At 38.1% G+C, this 21,917-nt stretch overlaps 1 protein-coding gene across 10 annotated transcripts in view; it reads left to right on the forward strand.

Moving 5' to 3' along the window:
• Nucleotides 1-21,917, forward strand: part of MICU1 (Mitochondrial calcium uptake 1) — a 68,435-nt gene that overhangs the window by 2,865 nt on the left and 43,653 nt on the right. For 7 of the 10 annotated variants that reach the window (XR_011225254.1, XR_011225253.1, XM_045752218.2 and 4 more), the window contains exons 3-5: nt 266-415; nt 9,573-9,750; nt 16,439-16,613. Coding sequence is in view for 8 of the 10 variants with exons in the window: in XM_045752218.2 (XP_045608174.1) it covers nt 266-415; nt 9,573-9,750; nt 16,439-16,613 (503 nt within the window). In the remaining 2 variants the exon portion in view is untranslated. Of the gene's footprint in view, nt 1-265; nt 416-9,572; nt 9,751-9,979; nt 10,143-16,438; nt 16,614-21,917 lie in introns of all 10 variants that reach the window. The other 3 variants (XM_045752217.2, XM_045752222.2, XM_045752223.2) reach the window with 1 other exon arrangement.

The raw sequence follows: 21,917 nt of genomic DNA on the forward strand, positions 1-21,917 counted from the left end.
CTTTGATATTTAATACATTTGGAACACTTATGTCCCGATATCGAGTTTTTTAGCAATATTTTGTATAATCCATTTATATTTTTATACAGTACAATACTATCTAAAACTCACTTTTAATTATTTTTTATAGTACAGTACATATGGAAAGAGCACATCTTGTTCTCATTATAACTTTAATACAAATGTAGTACACCCTCCTTTCTAAAAAAAAAAAAAAGTACTGAATACAATTTTCCTAATATGATTGAACCATATTTTTTTCCAGGTCATTTTTGCCAGTTGCAAGCTGTGGCATTATGCACGTGTGCCGGTACAAAAACTTTGGCCATAAAAAGCGAGATGAGGGCACATTTGCCAAATTATACTGCCTGCTTGTTGGTGTTTGCTGTTTAGTTTCTGTAATCAACTGGGACTGGTAAGTATCTTGCCAATATCAGTTGTTTGAAAACTGTGTAAATAGAAAGATCTAAAATGTTATTTGTAACTTTTACAAATACAGTAGTCTTTTAGAATAGGGTTTTTGTTCGAGCATGTGCTCCTTAACATTTTAGTGTTAAGGAGCACCATGTTCAGTAACTAGTAAGAAAGAGTACTAGTAAGAAACTAGTTTAAGGTTTAGTTTCACCATGGGTCCTGAGAGAATGTACACCTGAGCTTAGCATTCCACTTCAGCTGTTTTTTCATGCATCCCTGTGTACAGGAGTCGTAGCAGAAGTGTGGAAAAAAGGCTAACATAATTCCAATCTACAAAAGTGGCAGCAGGGAAGACCCCCACCAATTATAGTAGTAGTAGGCATCCTTCAGTCTCGGGAGACTATGGAGTTGCGCCCTAGTTGTCAATCCTGGTGCAGCGTCTGGTGTGACTGATGAGGCCAATCCGAGAGTGGCAGTCCATCCCACACCGAGCACAAACTAAGTCCGATTCTGGTCTGTCTTCCTGGCTACCGGCTTTCCTTCTCTGTCTCTTTGCCTCCGATTCCTTGGCAAGTGACTCCTCGAACTTGGAGAGACCTCTTTGAACAGACTGCCCCCAGGCTGAACGGTCTGCAGCCAGTGTCTCCCATATAGCAAGATCGACGTCCATGGCTTTCAGGTCCCTCTTGCATACGTCTTTGTACCATAGCTGGGGCTTGCCTGTTGGACGCTTTCCCTGCATCAACTCTCCGTACAGGAGATCCTTGGGGATCCTGCCGTCGCCCATTCACACAACGTGCTCGAGCCAGCGCATTCGTCTCTGTTTCAGCATTGTGTACATGCTGGTGATTCTTGCTCTCCCCAAGACGTTGTTGTTTGTCACCTTGTCCTGCCAGGTGATGTCCAAGATGTGTCGAAGGCAGCGCATGTGGTAGGCATTCAGCTGTCTTTCCTGGCGGGCGTGAAGTGTCCAAGACTCGCTGCCATAAAGGAGAGTGCTCAGGACACAGGCTCTGTAAACCTGAATCTTAGTATACTCAGTTAGCCTATTGTTGGCCCACACTCTCTTTGTCAGTCTGGACATGGTAGTAGATGCCTTACCGATGCGTTTGTTTAGCTCCGTATCAAGAGAGAGGGAGTCAGAGATTGTGGAGCCCAGGTACACGAAGTCGTGAACGACTTCCAGTTTGGAATCGGAGATGCCGATGTCAGGTGGGGAGTCTACTCCTTGTCCCATGACTTGTGTTTTCTTCAGACTGATGGTGAGTCAGAAAGCCTGAGAGGCCTCGCTGAAGTGGGTTATGAGCCGTTAAAGGTCTTCAGCTGAGTGGGCAGTGACTGCTGCGTCATCGGCAAAAAGGAAGTCGCGCAGACACCTCAGCCGAACCTTCGTCTTGGCTCTCAGCCTGGCGAGGTTAAAGGGCTTTCCATCTGACCTGGTCCAGAGGTAAATGCCTTCCATGACAGATCCGAAGGCGTGCTGCAGCATAACTGCGAAGAAAATTCCGAATAGGGTTGGAGCCAGTACGCAGCCCTGCTTTACTCCACTTCGGATGTCAAAGGCGTCTGATGTTAGGCCATCAAAGACCACGGTGCCCCTCATGTTCTCATGGAAAGATCTGATGATGATGAGGAGCCTGGGTGGGCATCCGATCTTGGGGAGGATCTTGAACAGGCCATCCCTGCTGATGAGGTCGAAGGCCTTCGTCAGATCTATGAAGGCTACGAAGAGTGGCTGCTTCTGTTCCCTGCATTTCTCCTGCAGTTGTCTGAGGGAAAAGACCATGTCGATGGTGGACCTGCCAGCTATGAATCCGCATTGTGATTCTGGATAGACTCTCTCTGCAAGTACTTGGAGCCTCTTCAATGCGACTCGAGCAAACAGCTTTCCTACAATACTGAGGAGGGAGATTCCACGGTAGTTGTTGCAGTCGCCCCTGTCGCCTTTATTCTTATACAGCGTGACGATGTTGGCATCCCTCATGTCCTGTGGCACCTCTCCTTCTTCCCAGCAGAGGCAGAGAATTTCATGCAGCTCCATGAGCAGGCTACCTCTGCAGCACTTCAAGGTCTCAGCAGGAATGCCATCTTTGCCAGGAGCTTTACCAGAAGCAAGGGAGTCTAGGGCATCGCTGAGTTCTTCCAGGGTCGGTTCGCTGTCGAGCTCCATTAACACAGGCAGACACTCAATGGCGCTCAGGGCGACTTTGGTGACCACATTGTCCCTGGCGTATAGCTCAGAGTAGTGCTCGACCCAGTGCTTCAGCTGCAGTGTCTGGTCCTGAATCACCTCGCCAGTGGCAGATTTCAGAGGAGCGGTCTTCCTCTGGACTGGGCCGAGGGCCTGCTTGATGTCGTCATACATTCCCCTTACATTGCCTGTATCCGCTGCAGTCTGTATCTGGGAGCAGAGCTGGAGCCAATAGTTGTTGGCGCATCGCCTGGCGCTCTGCTGCACTTTGCAGCGGACGGCCCGAAGGATCTGTAAGTTGCGCTAACTTGGGCAGGCTTTGTAGGCTGCCAAGGCGTTTCTCTTCTCTTCGATGAAAGGCGTCATCTCTTCCGAGTGAGCCTCGAACCAGTCTGCCGACCTGCTGGTCTTCTTGCCAAAGGTGGATATGGCAGCGTTGAACACAGCGTCTCTGAAGTGGCTATGACCACCCCTTGGAACCCCCCCACCAATTATATACCTGTAGTATTGACAAGTGTAATAGTCAAAATATTGAAAAAAATAATTAAAACTAAATGGGTGGAACTCCTGGAGAGAGATTATATATCAGACAGACGGTATGGTTTTTGATCTAGAAGATCCTGTGTATCGAATTTACTCAGTTTCTATGATTGAGCCACAAAGATTTTACAGGAAAGAGATGGTTGGCTTGACTGCATCTATCTCAACCCGTTCTCGCAAATTTAATAAGTCAATATTGACTTATTAGTTGTGTGCATAGGTGACATACTTAACATAATAGTTTTCCTTGAAAAGCTTCATAGAAAACACCGACCTTACCTAACCTACTTAGTATGTTAAGATAAGCATCTTATAGCTTCGTAATTACAATTGTTACTTAACACTTTCGCGCTTTCCGCAAAGGTCACTCAGCCAACCGAATGTGCGCGCAGCGTTTTTATCGCTTAAGCGTAAAAACAAAAATGTGTATACTCTTTTTACTCTTCTGACCTTAGTTCTCATGCTACGTATTTCATTTTGGTACCAACGTGTTCGCAATAAAATTCTCTAGAAGAACATCAGTAAAAAAAGTCACGAAACGTATAGGGATACCAGCACCAAATAAATAACTACGAAGATGACTCGCCGTGAGCGCCCATCAGCAACAAAATGTTTTTACTCTTGGGATTGTAATCACCTCCACACTTATTCTACAGCGTTAATTTTGGTATCAATGGACTCGCAATGAAATTCCCAACACGGTGATATGAATATAAGCGTAGAATAATGATGCGGCCCGCCCGCAAGAGTGTGGGAAGTGGTGAAATTGTTACCCGGTATCGGTGATGGGACGACGCTCGGCGCTTTGAAAGTTTATACTTATTTCACTCTCATGACATTAATTTTCTATGTATGTCATTCATTTTTGTGTCAATGTGTTCGCAATAGAATGTTCTATGTGCCCATAGGTAAAAAATATCAACAAAGCGTAAGTTAGAATAGCGGCAAATATAAAACAACGCTGGAACATATCAGTGAGCGTCAAACACACACGAAATGTTTTTACTTTTGTTATGTTTGTCAAGTTTATACTTGTTGCACACAGTTATTTTTGGTTGTATATTGATCGGAATAAAATTCCCTAAACAGACATATGCATATAATACATGATATGGGGGAAGCATTACCAGTATAAACGGCTAAAGTCACCCACCTGCAACCCGTTTGGGACAAAATACCATTTGATCGAAGTTATCCACACCTTTCATGAACTTATTGTACCATGCAGCCTAGTGGTGAGAAAGAGAGCCTCATAGCGCGCAGTGTGAAACAAACCCAAAGTAAATCGGATAAAAATTGAATTTTATACAAATATTTTAAAAGAGGACTCAACTTTATGTCCACTATGCGTTAGCGTTAGACGAAACGGGACGCGCCGGCGCGTCCAGATAGCGCGAAAGTGTTAACCTATTATAGGTATAGGTTAGGTAATAATTGTAATTACGAAGCAATAAGATGCTTATCTTAACATACTAAGTAGGTTAGGTAAGGTCGGTGTTTTCTATGAAGCTTTTCAAGGGAAACTATTATGTTAAGTATGTCACCTATGCACATATTTAATAAGTCAATATTGACTTATTAAATTTGCGAGAACAGTTTGATCTATCTATACCTAAAAAAAAAAAAAAAAAAGACTTTCAACAGAGTTTCACATAAGAGATTGTTCTGGAAACAACATATTGGAGAGGTGGCAGGTAAGCTTCTAACATGGATGGAAATTTTTTTAACTGATAGAAAAATGAGGGCAGTAATCAGAGGCATTGTATCAGACTGGAGAAATGTCCTAAGTGGAATACTATAGGGGTTCAGTTCTTGCACTGGTGATGTTCATTGTCTACATAAATGATCTGCTAGATAGAATACAGAATTATATGAACATGTTTGCTGATGATGCTAAGATAATAAGAAGGATAAGAAACTTAGATGATTGTCATGCCCTTCAAGTAGACCTGGACAAAATAAGTATATGGAGCACCACTTGGCAAATGGAATTTAATGTGCATAAATGCCATATTATGGAATGTGGATTAGGAGAACATAGACCCCACACAACCTATAAATTATGTGGGAAATCTTTAAAAACTTCTGATAAAAAAAAAAAGAGATTAGGGGTGGTTCTAGATAGAAAACTATCACCTGAGGACCACATAAAGAACATTGTGCAAGGAGCTTATGCTACGCTTTCTAACTTCAGAATTTCTTTTAAATACATGGATGGTGAAATACTGAAGAAATTGTTCGCGACTTTGGTTTGGCCAAAGTTAGAATATGCACCGGTTGTATGGTGCCCATATCTTGTCACTTTAATTCACTGCGCGTGCGAGACCCTCACTTCCCCGGGTGGGTTTCAGCGTTTCACAGGAGCGCGTGGTAATTCTGGAAAGTGTATTCTCTTTTCAACTTTGTCACCTCAATTCTCGTCCAAGGTTTTTCAATTTGGTATCAATGTGTTCGCAATAGAATTCTCTACAAGACTAAATGCACATAAAGCCCAAAAGCCCAGCAAGAAAGTGAGAAAGTAAAAGTGTATTACCCAGAAGCGCGCAAGAGCAATAAAATGTGTACACTCTCTTCACGTTGGACATCTCAATTTTCGTCCTAGGTCTTTCATTTTGGTAACATTGTGTTTGCAGTAGAATTCCCTACAGGAGTATATGCAAATATAAAGTCCAAAAGCCAGGCGTACCACCAACAGCAAACGGAGAAAGTGATGGAACGTAATCCCAGTGAGCACTAATAAAATGGGTATACTCTTTTTCAATTTTGTTACCTCAATTCTGGTCCTAGGTCTTTCATTTTGGTATCAATGTATTCGCAATGAAATTCCCTACAGGAGTATATGCATATAATATCCAAAACCGCGGTGCGCCCCTCCCGAAGCCACTGACGCAATGCTGCGTCGTTACCGGACTAAAGTGCTAAGAAGCACATCAACAAACTAGAAAAGATGCAAAGACATGCCACTAAGTGGCTTCCAGAGCTGAAGGACATGAGCTACAAGGAAAGATTAGAGGCATTAATTATGCCAAAACTAGAAGATAGAAGAAAATGACGCGATATGATCACTACGTACAAGATAGTAACATGAATGGATAAAATTGATAAGGAAGACTTCCCGAGTCCTGGAACTTCGAGAACAAGAGGTCATAGATTTAAACTAACTAAACAAAGATGCCGAAGAAATATAAGAAAATTCACTTTTACAAACAGTCTTAGATGGTTGGAACAAGCTAAATGAGGTGGTGGTGGAGGTCACCACCTGATTTAGCTTGTTTACTTAGCGTAATTACTTCTACTTAGCGTAATTAACTAAATGTTGATACAGGATGATAACTTTTCTTGTGCTGTACAAATGTAGTACAAATCTTCCCTGTATCTGTCATGTGACATTTTGAAGTTTGTTTAGCTTTGACATGCATTATCCTCTCATTTACTTTGTTACATCGGTATACCACTCTGTTTACAAGAGAGAATTTGTGTAAATTTGTTTGGCAGCTTTGTTTTCTAAATTTGAATCTGTCATTTCTTTTTCACAATGTTGTGTATTTCAAAATTTTTCTGTGCATGTCTAGTTCAGTTTGTTGCTGCTACTATGAGGTTGGGTCCTCACATTTGTTTTGGTTCAAAACTTCTGGTTTTTCTCTTTCACTGGCTTCATGGTTGTATTAAAAACTATTGTACCTGCTTCCTCTTGGCTGGCAGTTTCTCAATTGAGGTTTCTTTTAAGTATCTCAGTCCTAACCCCTTGTCAATTGCACAGTTTATCTGCTAATGTTCTTGGCTCACCAGGTTTCAAATGACTTGGCTAATTTTCCTGGTTATGTATGATACCTTTTGAAATGTGCCGATCTACCCTCAGTCCCAGGCTTGACTGGGATTTCAGATAAGTCTCCTCCGTGTCTACATTTGTACACTTGGGCCATGCCATTTGGCTTAAATTTTGCTTCTAGTCTTCCACTAGGTTTCCTTGAGGAGTTGCAGGGGTGGGATTACTTAATGAGCTGTCTTTGTGACATCCAGATGTTGACTTTTTTCGATGTCTGATTATTTTAGATCCTTATTTTTTGTGCATGTCTTCTAGCCAATGTTTTGGTTCTTCTGGTGCTACCACATATTACTTCCTGGGCAGGTTTTAGAAATACTGTATTAGCATGTTATGGCCCAGTTTCATACTGGATCAAGGTTATTTTGGAATTCAAAGACAGTGGCTCTTTTGTGCTCTCCATTCCCATTATTGGAGCTGTTTTTGGACACTTTTTTTTTGAGCTTGGAGCTTGGTCTCCAGTTTTGCTTTGTTAGGGGTGTGGTTCTTCCTGATTGCAGTAGGCACGTTCTCAGTAAAGTCAGGTAAATCTAATCTCGGTAAAATCAACCAATCAACCAGGTATCAGGTGCTTAAGCTCTGGAGTCTTCAGGGCCTCCCCAGAAAGGGGCATTTTGTTTTAGTCGACACTTTATTTTTAGATATGAAGACCAAATGCCATCAATGTATTTGAAGACGGTTCTGAAATTAGGCAAGGTACCTGTAGTATATTACACTACCCTTGATGTGATCCTCTCGTGACGGTTTGCTATCCATAATCACCCCAAAATGTCTCTTCTTGCATAAGTTCTTTATAGTTTTTTCACATAATATGAAGGTCAAAGTGGCCTGGTTTCACTTATTATGCACTCATAATGAGGTATTTCTTAACATTAAATTAAAGTTTCCATGTATTACTCCATGCACTTATTTTGCTTAGGTGATTTTGAAAAACATGGCAGGCATTTGGTACTTATATTCTTCCAGTGGTTTATCATTTGTAAGCACATTTATGTGGCTCTGGCCCTAGTTCCATGCCATTTGGGATTCCGCAAGTGACATTCCTCTAGATGGATTTACAGGTATACCTCAGTTTAAGAGTTTAATTGGTTCCTGGAGACGCCTCGTATTCCGAAGCTAATTTCCCCATAAGAAATAAAGGGAAATGAATTAATCCGTTCCTGACTACCCCAAAAACCCCACATCAAACTAAATTTTTATACCTAATTCATCTAAATAAACCTACAAAACTATGTTCAAGTTATTACTTACCTTGCTGTTGAATGCTGTAGGCGTATGGAAGATGGTGAGGAGGGGGGAGGAGGAGAGGAGTTACTGTTTGGAAGGGGAGTCCCCTTCCATTATCACATCAGGCAGTGAAGACCTTTCTGGTGTGCTCTCCCTGGGACATTTTATCTGAGTGCCACTAGGTCCTGGTTGAGGCTCACTGCTCGATTTCCTCACCACAAATCTGTCCAAACCCTGGCTTTCTCACAAATAATGGCCTCCGAAACACTGTCACCCCTTAACTCCTTGTCGTGTATCCAAATTAATAACAACTTTTCCACTTCTTCAAGTACTTGTGGTCTTTGTTTCGTTATTGTTCTGACTCCTTTTGCCACTTTAGCACTCATAATCTCATTTTTCTTCTTAAGTATAGTGCATATTGTTGATGTGGCTTTGTTGTACTGCCTACAAAGTTCAACAACACGTGTACCGTTCTCATGCGTCCGAATGATCTCTTGTTTCTCCTCTATTGTCATCCTCACATGGGCTTTCTGGCCTTTATCCTTACCACTGGCTTTCTTGGGACCCATGGTGAGATATATAATAACAAATTGTATAGTCAAATCACCAAAAATCCAACAAAACACTGAAAATCCTCGAGAAGAATTGATGTGGGGTAGTCACTGGGCGCGAGACAATGGTAAACTGAGGGGTGGAGGGGCGACGATCGCCGAACCACCACGCGCTGGGTCGGCCTGTACGCGTATCAACAAACTCGTGTCCCGAGGTAACCCTCGCGTTCCGAGACATATTTTTCGAGGAAATCCTGCTCGTATTCCGAAAAACTCGCATACAGGGACACTCGCATTCCGAGGTACCACTGTATTGCCTCTTTCCACTATTTCCATCTTTCAACCTGTCGGGAAATGTTTCGATCATACTTGTAGTTTTTGTGCATGTTCCAACTAGCAGAGGAGTCTCATGTGGGATTTTAGGTCCAGTTAGATGCTATCTGCCCAACCATTTCTGTCATGGTCAGGCAGACTTGCATTTCTTTCCACCATCTTAGTGGTCCTATCATAAAACTAAGTAAATTTGTTATGAATGCATTTGTTATTCCAGTTTGAATCCAAAATGCCTGCTCACTATTACAGTATGTTGTTTTGCTCAAGAAATTCAAGTTAGTTTTATTACACCTGATATTATCTCTGCTTCCCTGACCACACAACAAAACCCCTCAAACCCTATTCTTCCATTTTCCCCTCCCATTATGATGCATCTCGCCTATACCAATCATAAAAAATTGAACAAATGTTAATACTAGTGCAGGCATGCATTATATCTAAAAATGCAAGCTCCTTGAAGTTGATATAAATTAATAGATTAAATGATTTTTAGGGTTATGAAATTCTTGGTTGTGGATGCTGCTAGTATGACTGAAGCTGATAAGCTTAAAGAAGAGGAGGAAGATGAGGATGAGAACAGCTCTTTGGAATCCTCTGCTGAAGAGACTGACACAGAAGGAAATGTTTGTGAGAAAAAGAAAAACAAACGCGTAGGATTCAGGGATAGAAAGGTATGTGATATTCAAATTTTGTTTGTTAGTGTTAATTTTAGTTTTAATTTAGATATTGTTAAATATTTTAAGTAGAGTTAAACAGTGAAATACATCTACTTTTCTGATTTGCTGAAAGCAAATTTTTCTTGGTAAATATTATAATTTTTTAGATTTATAAAATTGTCCTGACTAATTTTAAAGGTTTGTGTTGTACACGTGTCCAAGCCAGCATAACCATAATTTCCAGATCATTGAGTATGAGAACCGCATACGGCAATATTCAACCCCTGACAAGATTTTTCGGTACTTTGCAACCCTGAAGGTATATGGTGATCATGGGGATCATGAAATATTTATGACCCCTGATGATTTCTTGCGCTGTATAACTCCGGGTATCAAGCAACCCGAGGGTAAGATGCTCTTATTACTCCTAAGTGCCAGAGAACAGGAGTAACTTATTTCCCATCAAATGAAAATATATACATATCTGATTCAATACCTATTAAAAAGTTAAGGCAAAAATAATATTTTTCACAGTATTTTTGTGAACAAAATTAAATAATTTTGTAAACCTCTGTTCATGCCTCAGCTTTTGAGTTATAGAATTAGATACCTGAATACTTTCATGCACTTTAGCTTTTGACTCTCATTGTTAAACTCATAAGAGGTAGAAGTGATTAGACTCACTGTATATTGTAATCACTGCTAACATTTTAAAGGTAGTTTTAGTATATACAAATGTATTGTATATAATAAACTGGCTGTCATAAAAATGATCAGTGTTTCTCAGGTCAGCATTTATTATTAGAGCTCAGTATTGCCAACACCTGTGTTTCATTGTGTACAGTAAGACCTAAATATTTGCTGGATATGTTCCTGGAATCCTCACAATTATCGAATGTGCAACAATTAAACCAATGGTTATATGGAAAAATAAGAATATGGTTCAGAGATTTCCAAAAGGCCTTTTTTTTTTTCACTTCAATCTCGATAAAACATCTACATGTACATTATTTTCAAGTACTTCTTGTATTTGACATTCACATGAGGAGAACTGTGACAACTGACTATTAAATGGTGAGATGCTGCTGTACATGACTCATTAATTCTGTATATGAGAGAAAACAATAGCTTTCATTTCTTCTGGTGGTGTGAGGGAACTGACTTCTTCGGTTATATCACAAATTACAACATGTTCGGGAGGGGCCATGATGCAAGAATGTTCGGGAGGTGCCATACAGCAAAAATGTTTTCCCAAAAATTTCTGGAACACAGTTGCCTTTGTTCTCGATTCAAAATCAGGGATCTCAGATTTAGTTCCCAGGTGGGTCATAAATATTTCCTTTCACCTAATGCTCTGTTCACAGCAGTACATGGGTACCCAGAAGTTAGTCAACTATTGTGAAGTTATATCTTGGGGAGGGTTGGTAGTTTGACCTAGGGAAGACCTCGGTGCAAGTCTAAAGTATATACAGTATATATATATATATATAGGTCATGTATACACAGGCCATGTATACACAGGCCTTTCCCGATAATGGGAATTAAAGCCTAAACCAACTGGCAAGAATGCCAGTCATCCCTTGTCTAACACATTGTAGAGTTACCAACCAAACAAGTTTACAACCGAGATTTAACACGGCAGAAGTTGTTTAACACATTGGATATAAACTTATTGAGGCCAACATATGAATCATAAATACTCATCCACTGCCTAGGTAAGGCAAAACTGAATGACACTTAATGGGTCAACCAGAGGCTTAGGGCCTGTGCATGAATATCTCTGAAGAAAAAAAAATCCTGTGAATATCGAATTTTGGTGTTGACAAAAAATTTGTGAATTTCTAAATACTAAACCCATTAAATTTGAGGGCTCATTACAATGGTACTTGAATGTTTTAAATGATTGAGGATAAAAGTTTATTTAAACATTAGCACATTTTTTTAGCACAAATTATGATGTGCTCTTATTGAAACAAGGGTAATTAAGAAACTTATAAACAATTATTTATTGACTAAAACCGTATAAATTATATCAATGCACATAACAAACATTCCTCTGATATTTGAGTATGGTGTTTGAAAAAAAAAGTTGTTTTCACCAGAAGTTAGAAGGAGACTTTACTTGAAAATAAAATTTCATCTGTAACAGTTTCAAGAGAGAGAAAAGAGTCTATTCAGATGAAACATGATCTTGAAATGAAGTCTAATCCCTACTTGATGTTTTAGTGCTATATATTTACATTTGCATGTGGATACTGTATTGTAAGATCATGCAATCATTCTCATCATCATGCTCTCATTGACATTATAATACTCTTATTCACATCATCATACTCTCATTGACATTATCATATTCTCTATGGCAGCATCATTACTGCCATTACAAGACATAGATTTAGCATAATACAAAATACCATAGGTTTATTGCCTGAAGTTTTTAATTATTATTATTATTATTATTTAAGCTTTGGAGATGATCCAATAAGTATTGAATACAAAATAGCTGAACTAACAAGTCGGTTAAAGAATTTACTATTGATCGAGTCTAAACACTTTACACTTATGAATTTAATGAACACCCTGAATGTCGATACCATATGCATAAAAGGAGAATGAGCATCTTAATTCATTAGGTTTGCTGAAGAGCAATGTACATTAAATCACATTGAATACAAATGTCTCTCCCATGTGTTGCAGCAGTGGAACTTGGATATGTAATTGTAAATCTATGCAACTTAGAGCATTAACAACTTTTAGTGGAAATATAATACTGAAATCAGAGTTTGTTAGATTGTATTTAATGATGATCTGCATATATTTAATTGGTTACTAACTGAGTTGCACTGTGAAAAGAAACTAAATGCCTTACTAAAGGGGAAATGCCATAAGGATAATTGCTGCATCTGCAAATTATACGGTAACTCTGCAAACAATAATTTACTAATATTTCATTAGCTTCTTTGGGAAAAGTTCTTTACATATAATGGTGTACAGCATATATATATCCACCTACACAAGCAGGGATGATTTTCAGTACTGTACACGACTGTTAACGAGCGTGGTTAACACTCCGGTTAGTTGGACTTTTGTCATGGTGCTGGTTTGCATCTATTCTCAAGATAAAATATTTGTTGTTTCTTAATGAACTCGTTATTTACTTTTTGTCTCGGTCTTGGTTGATCTTGATTGGTTTGAAGTCTTTCTTTAAATGCATTTGAAACTTAAATTGAATGTTTTATTCAACATTCAGGAAAAACATCACTCTGTCACAATAAGAATTAATTGTATCTAATTTAATTTTTATCCACTAAACTAAACATTATTATGAAGCATGTATTCAGTATAAAGTGTAAGGAACCTGTTTTGTGGTAAGTTACCCTGGAATGGATTCAGCTTTGCAAAAGGGAGGAAATGCATTAGTACTGTACTGAAAAGGTATATATGTACAAAATGGAACAGAGGACCGTTAAGAGTTTGAGTCATAATTACCCATTCTCAGGCATTTGTACGAGTCAAAATGTATTTGTTTACATATGGAAGATATTATTATACAATAATGCTCTTCATGGCTTTCATAGCCTCATACTACATGACAGTAGTGACAAGAAGCAGTGTTTTAATTAGTGGGTTCTCATGTTGCATTTATAGTTGCATGTTATAATGAATAGTTAATTTTATCTAAACATTTTACCTCATTCAAGATACTATAAATATATCGAATACTATATTTTGTTACAGAAATACAGTAACAAAATTTCTTTCATAACTGAATGATTCTGTCAGCTGGTTTATGTAAAAAATTAATGCAAAGTTTTATTTAAATTTTATCGAAAGAGGAAGAGGTTGGTAGGAATTCAGAAAAGTTAATAATTAGACAATAAGATATTAATGTTATGTAATTTATACTTTGCTAATGTTTTGGCATTTCACCTTTGTTTCAAACCATGGGATAGACAAGACCCCTTCATTCTCACCATTGCGTGTCCCACCTGGTGTCGAGCAGGATGGCACGCAGAGAATCTTGACCACTTTTAAGTTGCTCCTTTCTTATATACAGTAGCACTATGTGTGCAGCCTCTATATACACTTATTTTTATGCAAAATTACTCCCTTGAAGGTGTTTTTGATAGAAAACCTTTTTGTGCGTTTTAAATATTGCAAATGCTTCCTATTACTGTATTTGCAATGGTTCAGTAAAGTTTTTATTTGCATGTGCTGTACATAATTTGTTTGTTATATTCACACTTCCTTTTGTTTTGCTTTTGTTTTATTTGTTATATTCACTGGGGACAACTGCATGTATTTATAGCCCATTAGATTCTGGTTTATTATTGTGGCAAGATAGACATTATTGGTGTTGTATTAGATCAAGTCATATCACTAAATCCTAACTAGGTCACTATTATGACCTTGAAGATTTATATTACTATTCTTAGAGATATTATCAGACATTCCTGTTATACATTTTATGGGCTAACCTCTCGGTAGTTTTCCTGAGCCTCAGCACTGGCCATTACTAGTGAGACCAGTAGACATCAGGGGCCAGATTCACGAAGCAATTACGCAAGCACTTACGAACCTGTACATCTTTTCTCAATCTTTGGCGGCTTTGTTTACAATTATTAAACAGTTAGTGAGCTCCGTAGCACCAGGAGGCTGTTTATAACGATAACAACAGTTGGTTGGGAAGTTTCATGCTTGTAAACTGTTTAATAAATGTAACCAAAGCTGTCAAAGATCGAGGAAAGATGTACACGTTCGTAAGTACTTGTGTAACTGCTTTATGAATCTGGCCCCAGGTACCTGTGGGATTCTCACTGCCTACCACAGATAAAGGCTCTCACATTGAACAGCGCAGCAAACTGCCATAAATGAAAGGAAAAGGGGAAGCAAAACACTCAATCTCTCTCAAGAAATGTGTTGAAAGCATTTCAGATTTCCAAAACAAAACTGAGACAGCTAATAAATAATTACTTCCCCATCCCCTGACTTCCCCATCCACGATTGGATGGCAAGCCTGTTGAACCCTGGTCTAGGTGATGAGGTCTCGTTACACACTGCCTGGCTTTGGTTTGTCGTTTGGTTTGTTGATGCTGTTTGTATCGCGCACACAGAAGAACTTGCAAAGCTAAGTGTTCAGCAGTTTATTAGACCAAAGCTCCTGTGTAGGGGTTATGTGCTTTTAATGGTTCATGAGCATGTATGCCGTTCGCATTATGTATCTTGTTACCACTATCTGCATCACCATGTGTTTCAGGGCCCTATTTTCTAGTGCAGTACTATCATCAGAGTTATTTTGACATGACTTCAGCTCTTCTTCTGAACAGACTCGATTCAAGTTGTCCCTAGATCTTGTATTGCTATGAGGCTCTGTCACTGTATGAGGCCCGTTCCAAAAAGAGTTGATATACTGTATTTAGTAGTTAGAGTTTACTGTACTGGGCTTCATGTTGGTTTGCTGAGGTGTTGACGCCTTGCACGTTTGTTGGGAAAAATAACCATTTTTCTTGTCCATGACTGTTCATTCCCTCCCTCATCTCTAGGTGATGGAATTCGGTGTTTGTCTAGCAATTTGTAGTCTAGCACCTAATCTTCCCACCCAAAGCTTTTGTTTTCAGTTCCTGTGCAGCAGGGAGATTATTTACCTCTTTCTTCTGTTAGCTGGGTTGTGGGGTTGCTCTATCCAATCCATAGCATGTTTTTGTTTTTTGTGATTTTGGTTTCCCAGGTTGGATTGATTGTTGGTATGCACTCAAGGCCTGACTTCTGGTTGAATCACATCGACTTTCTCACCCCTTTCATAGCATGCTGTGTTACTTGCAGTTTTCTTAGGAGTTCCATTATGTATCTCACTATGCTGATTTCTAACCAGGTCCTCATTTGTTGCTAAGTGAACATGGGTATACAGTTAAGTTTGGTGCTCAGTCATTTTCCTCTACTCGGGGCTCCAGTCCAGGTCATTTTTGTATGTGAAGCGTTGGGTAAAAATGATGCTCTAATCAATATCCTATCTTAAACCATGTCAAAACATGTTTTCAGAATGGGACAGGTACCGTATGTTATGGATGTTTATACATGTAGTCCAAAGGCTTTTGAATTGCATACTATATATTTGCTGTAAAAATCATGTAGATAAAAGTGTACAAATTACAGTACGTATAATATTTTTCTTGCTCAGCACAGAACATGTTAGCAAAATTGGGCAATAATAGAATATAAACCACCTGATTACCATCTTATAGTTAAACTAGATTATCAATGCATTCTACTTTCAATCTACACTGAATAAAGTAACCTTCCACTTGTAATATATTTCACTAGTGTTTTTTAATGTGCGTATGTATTATTCTCGTCAGATACCAAAAGTATAACCAGTAAAATGTTGTGGTCTTCAACGTACAGTATTTCATTGTACTGGAAGCATTTGCTGTATTTTGTCATTTTGCTTCGAGTTTTCAGTGTAGGTAGTTGATGCAGTTTTGTGATGGATGTTCCTCATTAGAGTTTTGTGATATTTTTCATACCATTTATTGAGCCATTTAGTTTGTATTATGTAAAATTTGTTGATCTGTACATTTTTTTGGTATGCATGATCCTCTTCTTTTTTTTTTTGAAGTGCAGCATGTATCGTTGTTACTTTTCGGTGATTTGGAAAGTAAATTTCTATTTTTTTTTAGAAGCCATTTCTTTTCTTCTGCCGTAGATCATAGAGTACGAGAACAGAATTCGGGCATATTCAACCCCGGATAAAATTTTCCGCTACTTTGCTACCTGCAAGTTAATACAAAGGACTTCTAGTGGAGTTGAAAGGACTGAGATTTTCATGACTCCAGATGATTTTCTGCGAGCGCTAACTCCAGGAATGCAACAACCTGAGGGTAGGAAACTAAACAAGATATTGTCGTATTGAAAAAAATTAAAAAAATTCATTGCTTAAATAATTACATAGTAATAAATTTGATGTTATTGAAGATTAACTAGCAGTACAGTACACATACACTATCATTATTGTCTTCTTAATCTCAGTACAGTATATTCAGATGAGAAAAGTTTAAAAAAATACTGTACAGTATTTTTGTATGTCTTAAATGATTTATTTTAATGTGCAGTTTGTTTATATAACTATTTGAGTGCATTGTGATATTTTTCATTTTTATGTAGTCTGACTAGTAGAATTGTAACATTATTAAATATTAATTTTTTTTTACAATGTCGTTCTTGCCATTGAATATCTGCTTTTTCAATAATAAAAGTGGTTAATTAACATTGGCACATTTGGCTGTGGTTTGCAGTCAGCCAGATGTGCTATACTGCACATTTGGCTGTGGTTTGCAGTCAGCCAGATGTGCTATACTGTTTGTATGCCAGGTTTGACTCCAGCAGATGCCTGACCTATTTCCTTATTGGCAGATTGGACAATATAAAATGGTGTGCTAGTAGCTGATGAAAGAGGGACAGGTTTTTAACACTTCATTAACTGATCCAACCCCAGAACTCAAGCTAGATCTTTAATTCCGTTTTTATTTTGTATAATTAACATAAGACACTGTCTAATGTAATGACAGACACTGTCTTGTGTAAAAATTGACACTGTAGTGTAAACACTACAAGACACTGTCTTTTAGGTTGAATTTTATCAGTTTACATCAGTAATTTGTCATTTAATGATAACTGGGTTTAGTTAGACTCAGTATGCACCACTGGATAGTGTTTTCATGGCCAGTATTTTATCATAATAGAATACCAAGTGGATTACCAGATTGTTGAAGATATTAACACTTTCGCGCTTTATATTAGAGATAACTCGTCGCCGTTTTCTCTTACGATTCCACATAACTGCCTACTTTTCTCGTCCATCGAAAAAATATTTCTATAAATTCCATTTTTTAACCGAAATGGATGGGGATACTTTTGTTTTGTAGAGAATTTATTTGCGAATGTTTTGGTACCAGAATGAATATTATATCACATAAACTTCTATGAATAAAAAAAAAAATACACAAAGTATGTTTGGGGGTGTGGCGAGCGTGTGGCAGTGGGTTCCCTTTAGCCGTTGATATATCCAACACGTGGGAAATATTTGTATGTGTTATGTATATGTCTGTGTAGGGAATTTTACTGCGATCACTGTCATACAAATTATAAAATGTTTCAACAAGTATAAACATGACAAACATCAAACGAACGAAAACAATGCGTTGGTTTCTGCCGCGAACGCATACTGAGCGACGTGGTTCTATATTTGGCGCTTCTCTTACACATGCTTTGTACAAATGTTATACAGTTCATCTTATAGAAAATTTTATTGCGAACACATTGGTATAAAAAAGAAATACGTACATAGAAAAGTAGGGTCAGGAAACGTATAAACTTTCCAAGCATGATTTCCCCCCTGTGTTTTCGCCAGTGCGCTCGCGGCTAACTACTCTCCACTTCACACACTCTTGCGGGTGGGCAATTACCTATATTAAACATTCATATGCATATGTCCGTGTAGAGAATTTTATTGCAATTCCAATGATACCAAAATTAGCAATGTAGGACAACTGTAGGCTTCGCAACCATTAAGAGAGTGGAAACATTTTGTTGCTGTTTGGCGCTCTCGGCGAGTGATCTGCATAGTTTTTTATTTGGTGTTGATACTCCTTATGCTTGGGCGGCATTTTATAGGTATGCTCTTATAGACAATTTCATTGCGAACACAGTGATACCAAATTTAAATACGTGCGCCTTCAATTATTGTCAGGACAGTCAAAAGAGTGTACACTTTTCGGTCTTACCGCGTAGGCGTGCGAAGTGCCGAAAGCATCTGGGGTATTGTTTTTTTTTTTTGAGCGCCGAGAGCGCGAAAGTGTTAAGATTTCACAGGTTCCCAGTTTCAATGGGAAAATAATGCTTGATAAGCTCTGAACTTTTATTATATATTGTTATATCTTGTGTTTGAACCAACTGTTTCGTTAGCTATGCAGCCACTTACTCTTAAGAAAAGTCCTGTTCTGCTTTTGATAGTTTATAATAACTTTTGTAAAAAAAAACTTTTGTAAAAAAAAACTCCAGCTCTAGAAGTAGTGTCTGTGAGAGCTGTTGTTACTAGCTGTCAATGTTGCAAATACTATATATATTTAATTGATTTTGATAAAAATACTTGTGTAGATTATTCTGAATAGTGTACACCTTGCATATTTTATTCAGGTATTGTCTTGGAATGAGAGACAAATACAGTACAGTATGTGAAAATGTTTGAGGTATTCTTGGGGTATTAGTGGATCAGAAAGAATTGTGCAAGAGGAATGTACACAGAAAATATGAATGGGGGAGAGCCCATGAGGTGGGAAATCATCGAGTGCATTACCTGGAATACGTTGTAGTTGTTTGGATATGTAGAAAGATTAATGGGCGATAAGATTTTAATAGGTTACTGGACAGATGTAGTGAAGGAGATGATGAGTGAAGGTAAAATGGATCCTGTAAGGAGAATAAGAGAACGAGCACAGTACTGTATATTGGAAAGGCCCTTTTGAGTGCAGGGCAACCACTAAAATTGAACATACAATATTAGACAGGCATTTTAAAGGCTGCCAATATTGTTTTGTTGAGCTCTTTGCAAGAAGTTCCAGATAATATTAATATTTACCAGTTTTCCTTTTTGTTAGTTTAACATTTTTTAGAGCTTTATTTTTGCAATTTGTAAATAACTTGAATGCTCATTGGTTGCCTTGTGATGAAGATATTTAATAAAACATTGGAAATCTTTGCCAGAAATCTTTGATTTCCATATGCTTCTTAGAGTGTCACATAAGAAAAGTACTAGTAATTTAAACCTATTGAGTAATAAGAATGCGTGGATAAATATTTTATTGCCTCAACAAGCCTATGCAATTTAGTAGATGCAGTGTAAGGAAATACAGTACATGAAGAAAGACAGGTGCAGGTAAGGAAGTCAAAATAAAAATAAAGGATAAACAAAATGTATTCCTTTACAGGAGGGTGTAGAGATGGACATGCCTAAACTGTGACAGAATATGAGCTTGTGTTGCAGTATGAATGCATGAGATAGTCTTAGTGTGAATGTACTAGGCAGCGGTGTAGTATGGGAGTCTCTTTTGTGACTTAGGGTGTAGTATGGGGTTGTCTTTTGTTACAATTGGGGGTTTTCAAGATTAAAGCAAAATGTTCCATTGAACTGTATTATACTATTTAGGATAGCTGTTCTGTTGGTAGGTTTGATTTAATTCTGAATAGCTTGAAGGTGTTGAAAGAAATCAAGTGCAGTATTTGCTCTAAAGCTTTCAAAGTATCCCTTTACTCCTGCTTGCATGGGATACTGTTGCTTTATTTTTGCCTATACATTACTTTCTGTAGAGAAAATCTGCCCAACCTGCCTGCTTGGGATATCTTTGGCATATGTTGTAGTTACTGCAGAACAATGGCAAGACTAGACTGTTTTATGCTTCAGGGTGGCTTCTATGCTGTTATTAACTATTAAAAATTCACATGTGCATTGTAAACTGCTAATTAGTGTTTATTATTGAAACAAGAAAACAATATTGCTGATCTGACATTTGTTGTTGTGGAAAATTAGTGTTCATTTCAGGATATGTCATAACTCCATTGTGGCAATTTTTTCAGGGGTATTGCTGGAAAATGTGGCCATTAATGACCATTTTGACACATGGAAATTACAAAAATCATATATTTTTGTTGCAAGAGTTAACAGATGTGATATATATCAATTGCTTCCATATGCAGACGATTAGTCACAATAACATGGCTGAAGATATGATGACCAAACCACACGTCAGAAAATGAAGATACAACAGAGTTTCACACGACTTGCTAACAGTCCAGGACAGACTGAAATGTTGCAGTTTCTTTTTCTGAGGTGTGATTTGGTCATCAAATGCTCCCAAATATAGTGATGGAATTCATTTCTATGCCACCTGTGTAATGATATGATTGGCTACAGCTTCTAGTGTGTATATATTGCAGTATATACTTGCCAAGTTACACTAGTTAATAGTAAAGGAGAAAACAAACATTCTTCATTTGTAAAAAATTGTCAAAATCATCATCATGTGTAACAATTATTGGTGAGAGCAGCACCAAAAATCTATCTTAGGCAAAATTCCAATTCAGAGAGTACACGTGTCTGTAAAATGTTTGTCAGGGACACTACAGTCAAATGAAGAAATGAGCAAGGTTACTAGGTTGGAAGAGTTTTCAAGCAAAGCCTGTTAGACAAGTTTAACTGACTCAAGTGACGCAGTGAGAAAAATCATAATCCCTCTTGTATTGTGCCTATTCTACCACTATGGAGAGTCCTAATTGTTAAAAACTGTACAGTATTGTAAAGCCCTAACCTGTACAGTAAAAACTTATGTAGACCCCCATCCTTCCCACCACACTGTCTCAAAATTACTTTTCCTTGAATATTTCCATTGCCATACATACTCGACTGATCTGCTTAGTCATGTGAAAATCTGCTGAAGATGGCTTCTCCAATAGTTTTCCTTATAAAACCTATCGGTTCCCAAAGACTAATATTTTCACTGTAGATCTTTATGGGCTTTTATGTACTCTGAGACAACACACAACAACAACAAATGTTTGTTGTCACTCGCAGTGCTCTCATAACCCTGGAGTCTTTTAACCCTTCTCATTTCATTGTGATAGAAATCCAACATTGGTTATACCTCATTTTGGCAGGTGTAAGACAATAGAATTTTTCTGTGTTTTCGGTCATATTGGTGTTGCTTCCTTTGACCTAACAGATGCCGTTGCTAAAGAAGCTCTTTGTTCCTGCCCCATCTCCCAGAATCAAGTTCTTTACATGAATTGCAAATTTACAAATTTTGGAGAAAAGTTGGTTTAAAACTATGAATGATAAATTACGTAATATCAAATACAGGTATGACCTTTTGGCACAGCCTCGCTATCACTGAAATAGGAGGTCGGAATATCTCTAACTAGCCTACAAATTGGCCACACAAGATTTACTCATGGACAGTTATTGGAAGAGAGGCAACTTACTGTCAGACCTTTATTTTTTGCTAACAGCCGCTCACCTTGTAGAATATCATGATTTTCAGGTTAATCGCAAATTTTTACTTCCAAACTCTTCCTTAATCAATCAATGGACTCATTTGTCCATTGATAAACTCCTCCGAAAGTCTGCCTCTTTT

This window comes from Procambarus clarkii, chromosome 82 (assembly GCF_040958095.1).
Source record: "Procambarus clarkii isolate CNS0578487 chromosome 82, FALCON_Pclarkii_2.0, whole genome shotgun sequence".
In the NCBI taxonomy this organism is placed as follows: domain Eukaryota; kingdom Metazoa; phylum Arthropoda; class Malacostraca; order Decapoda; family Cambaridae; genus Procambarus; species Procambarus clarkii.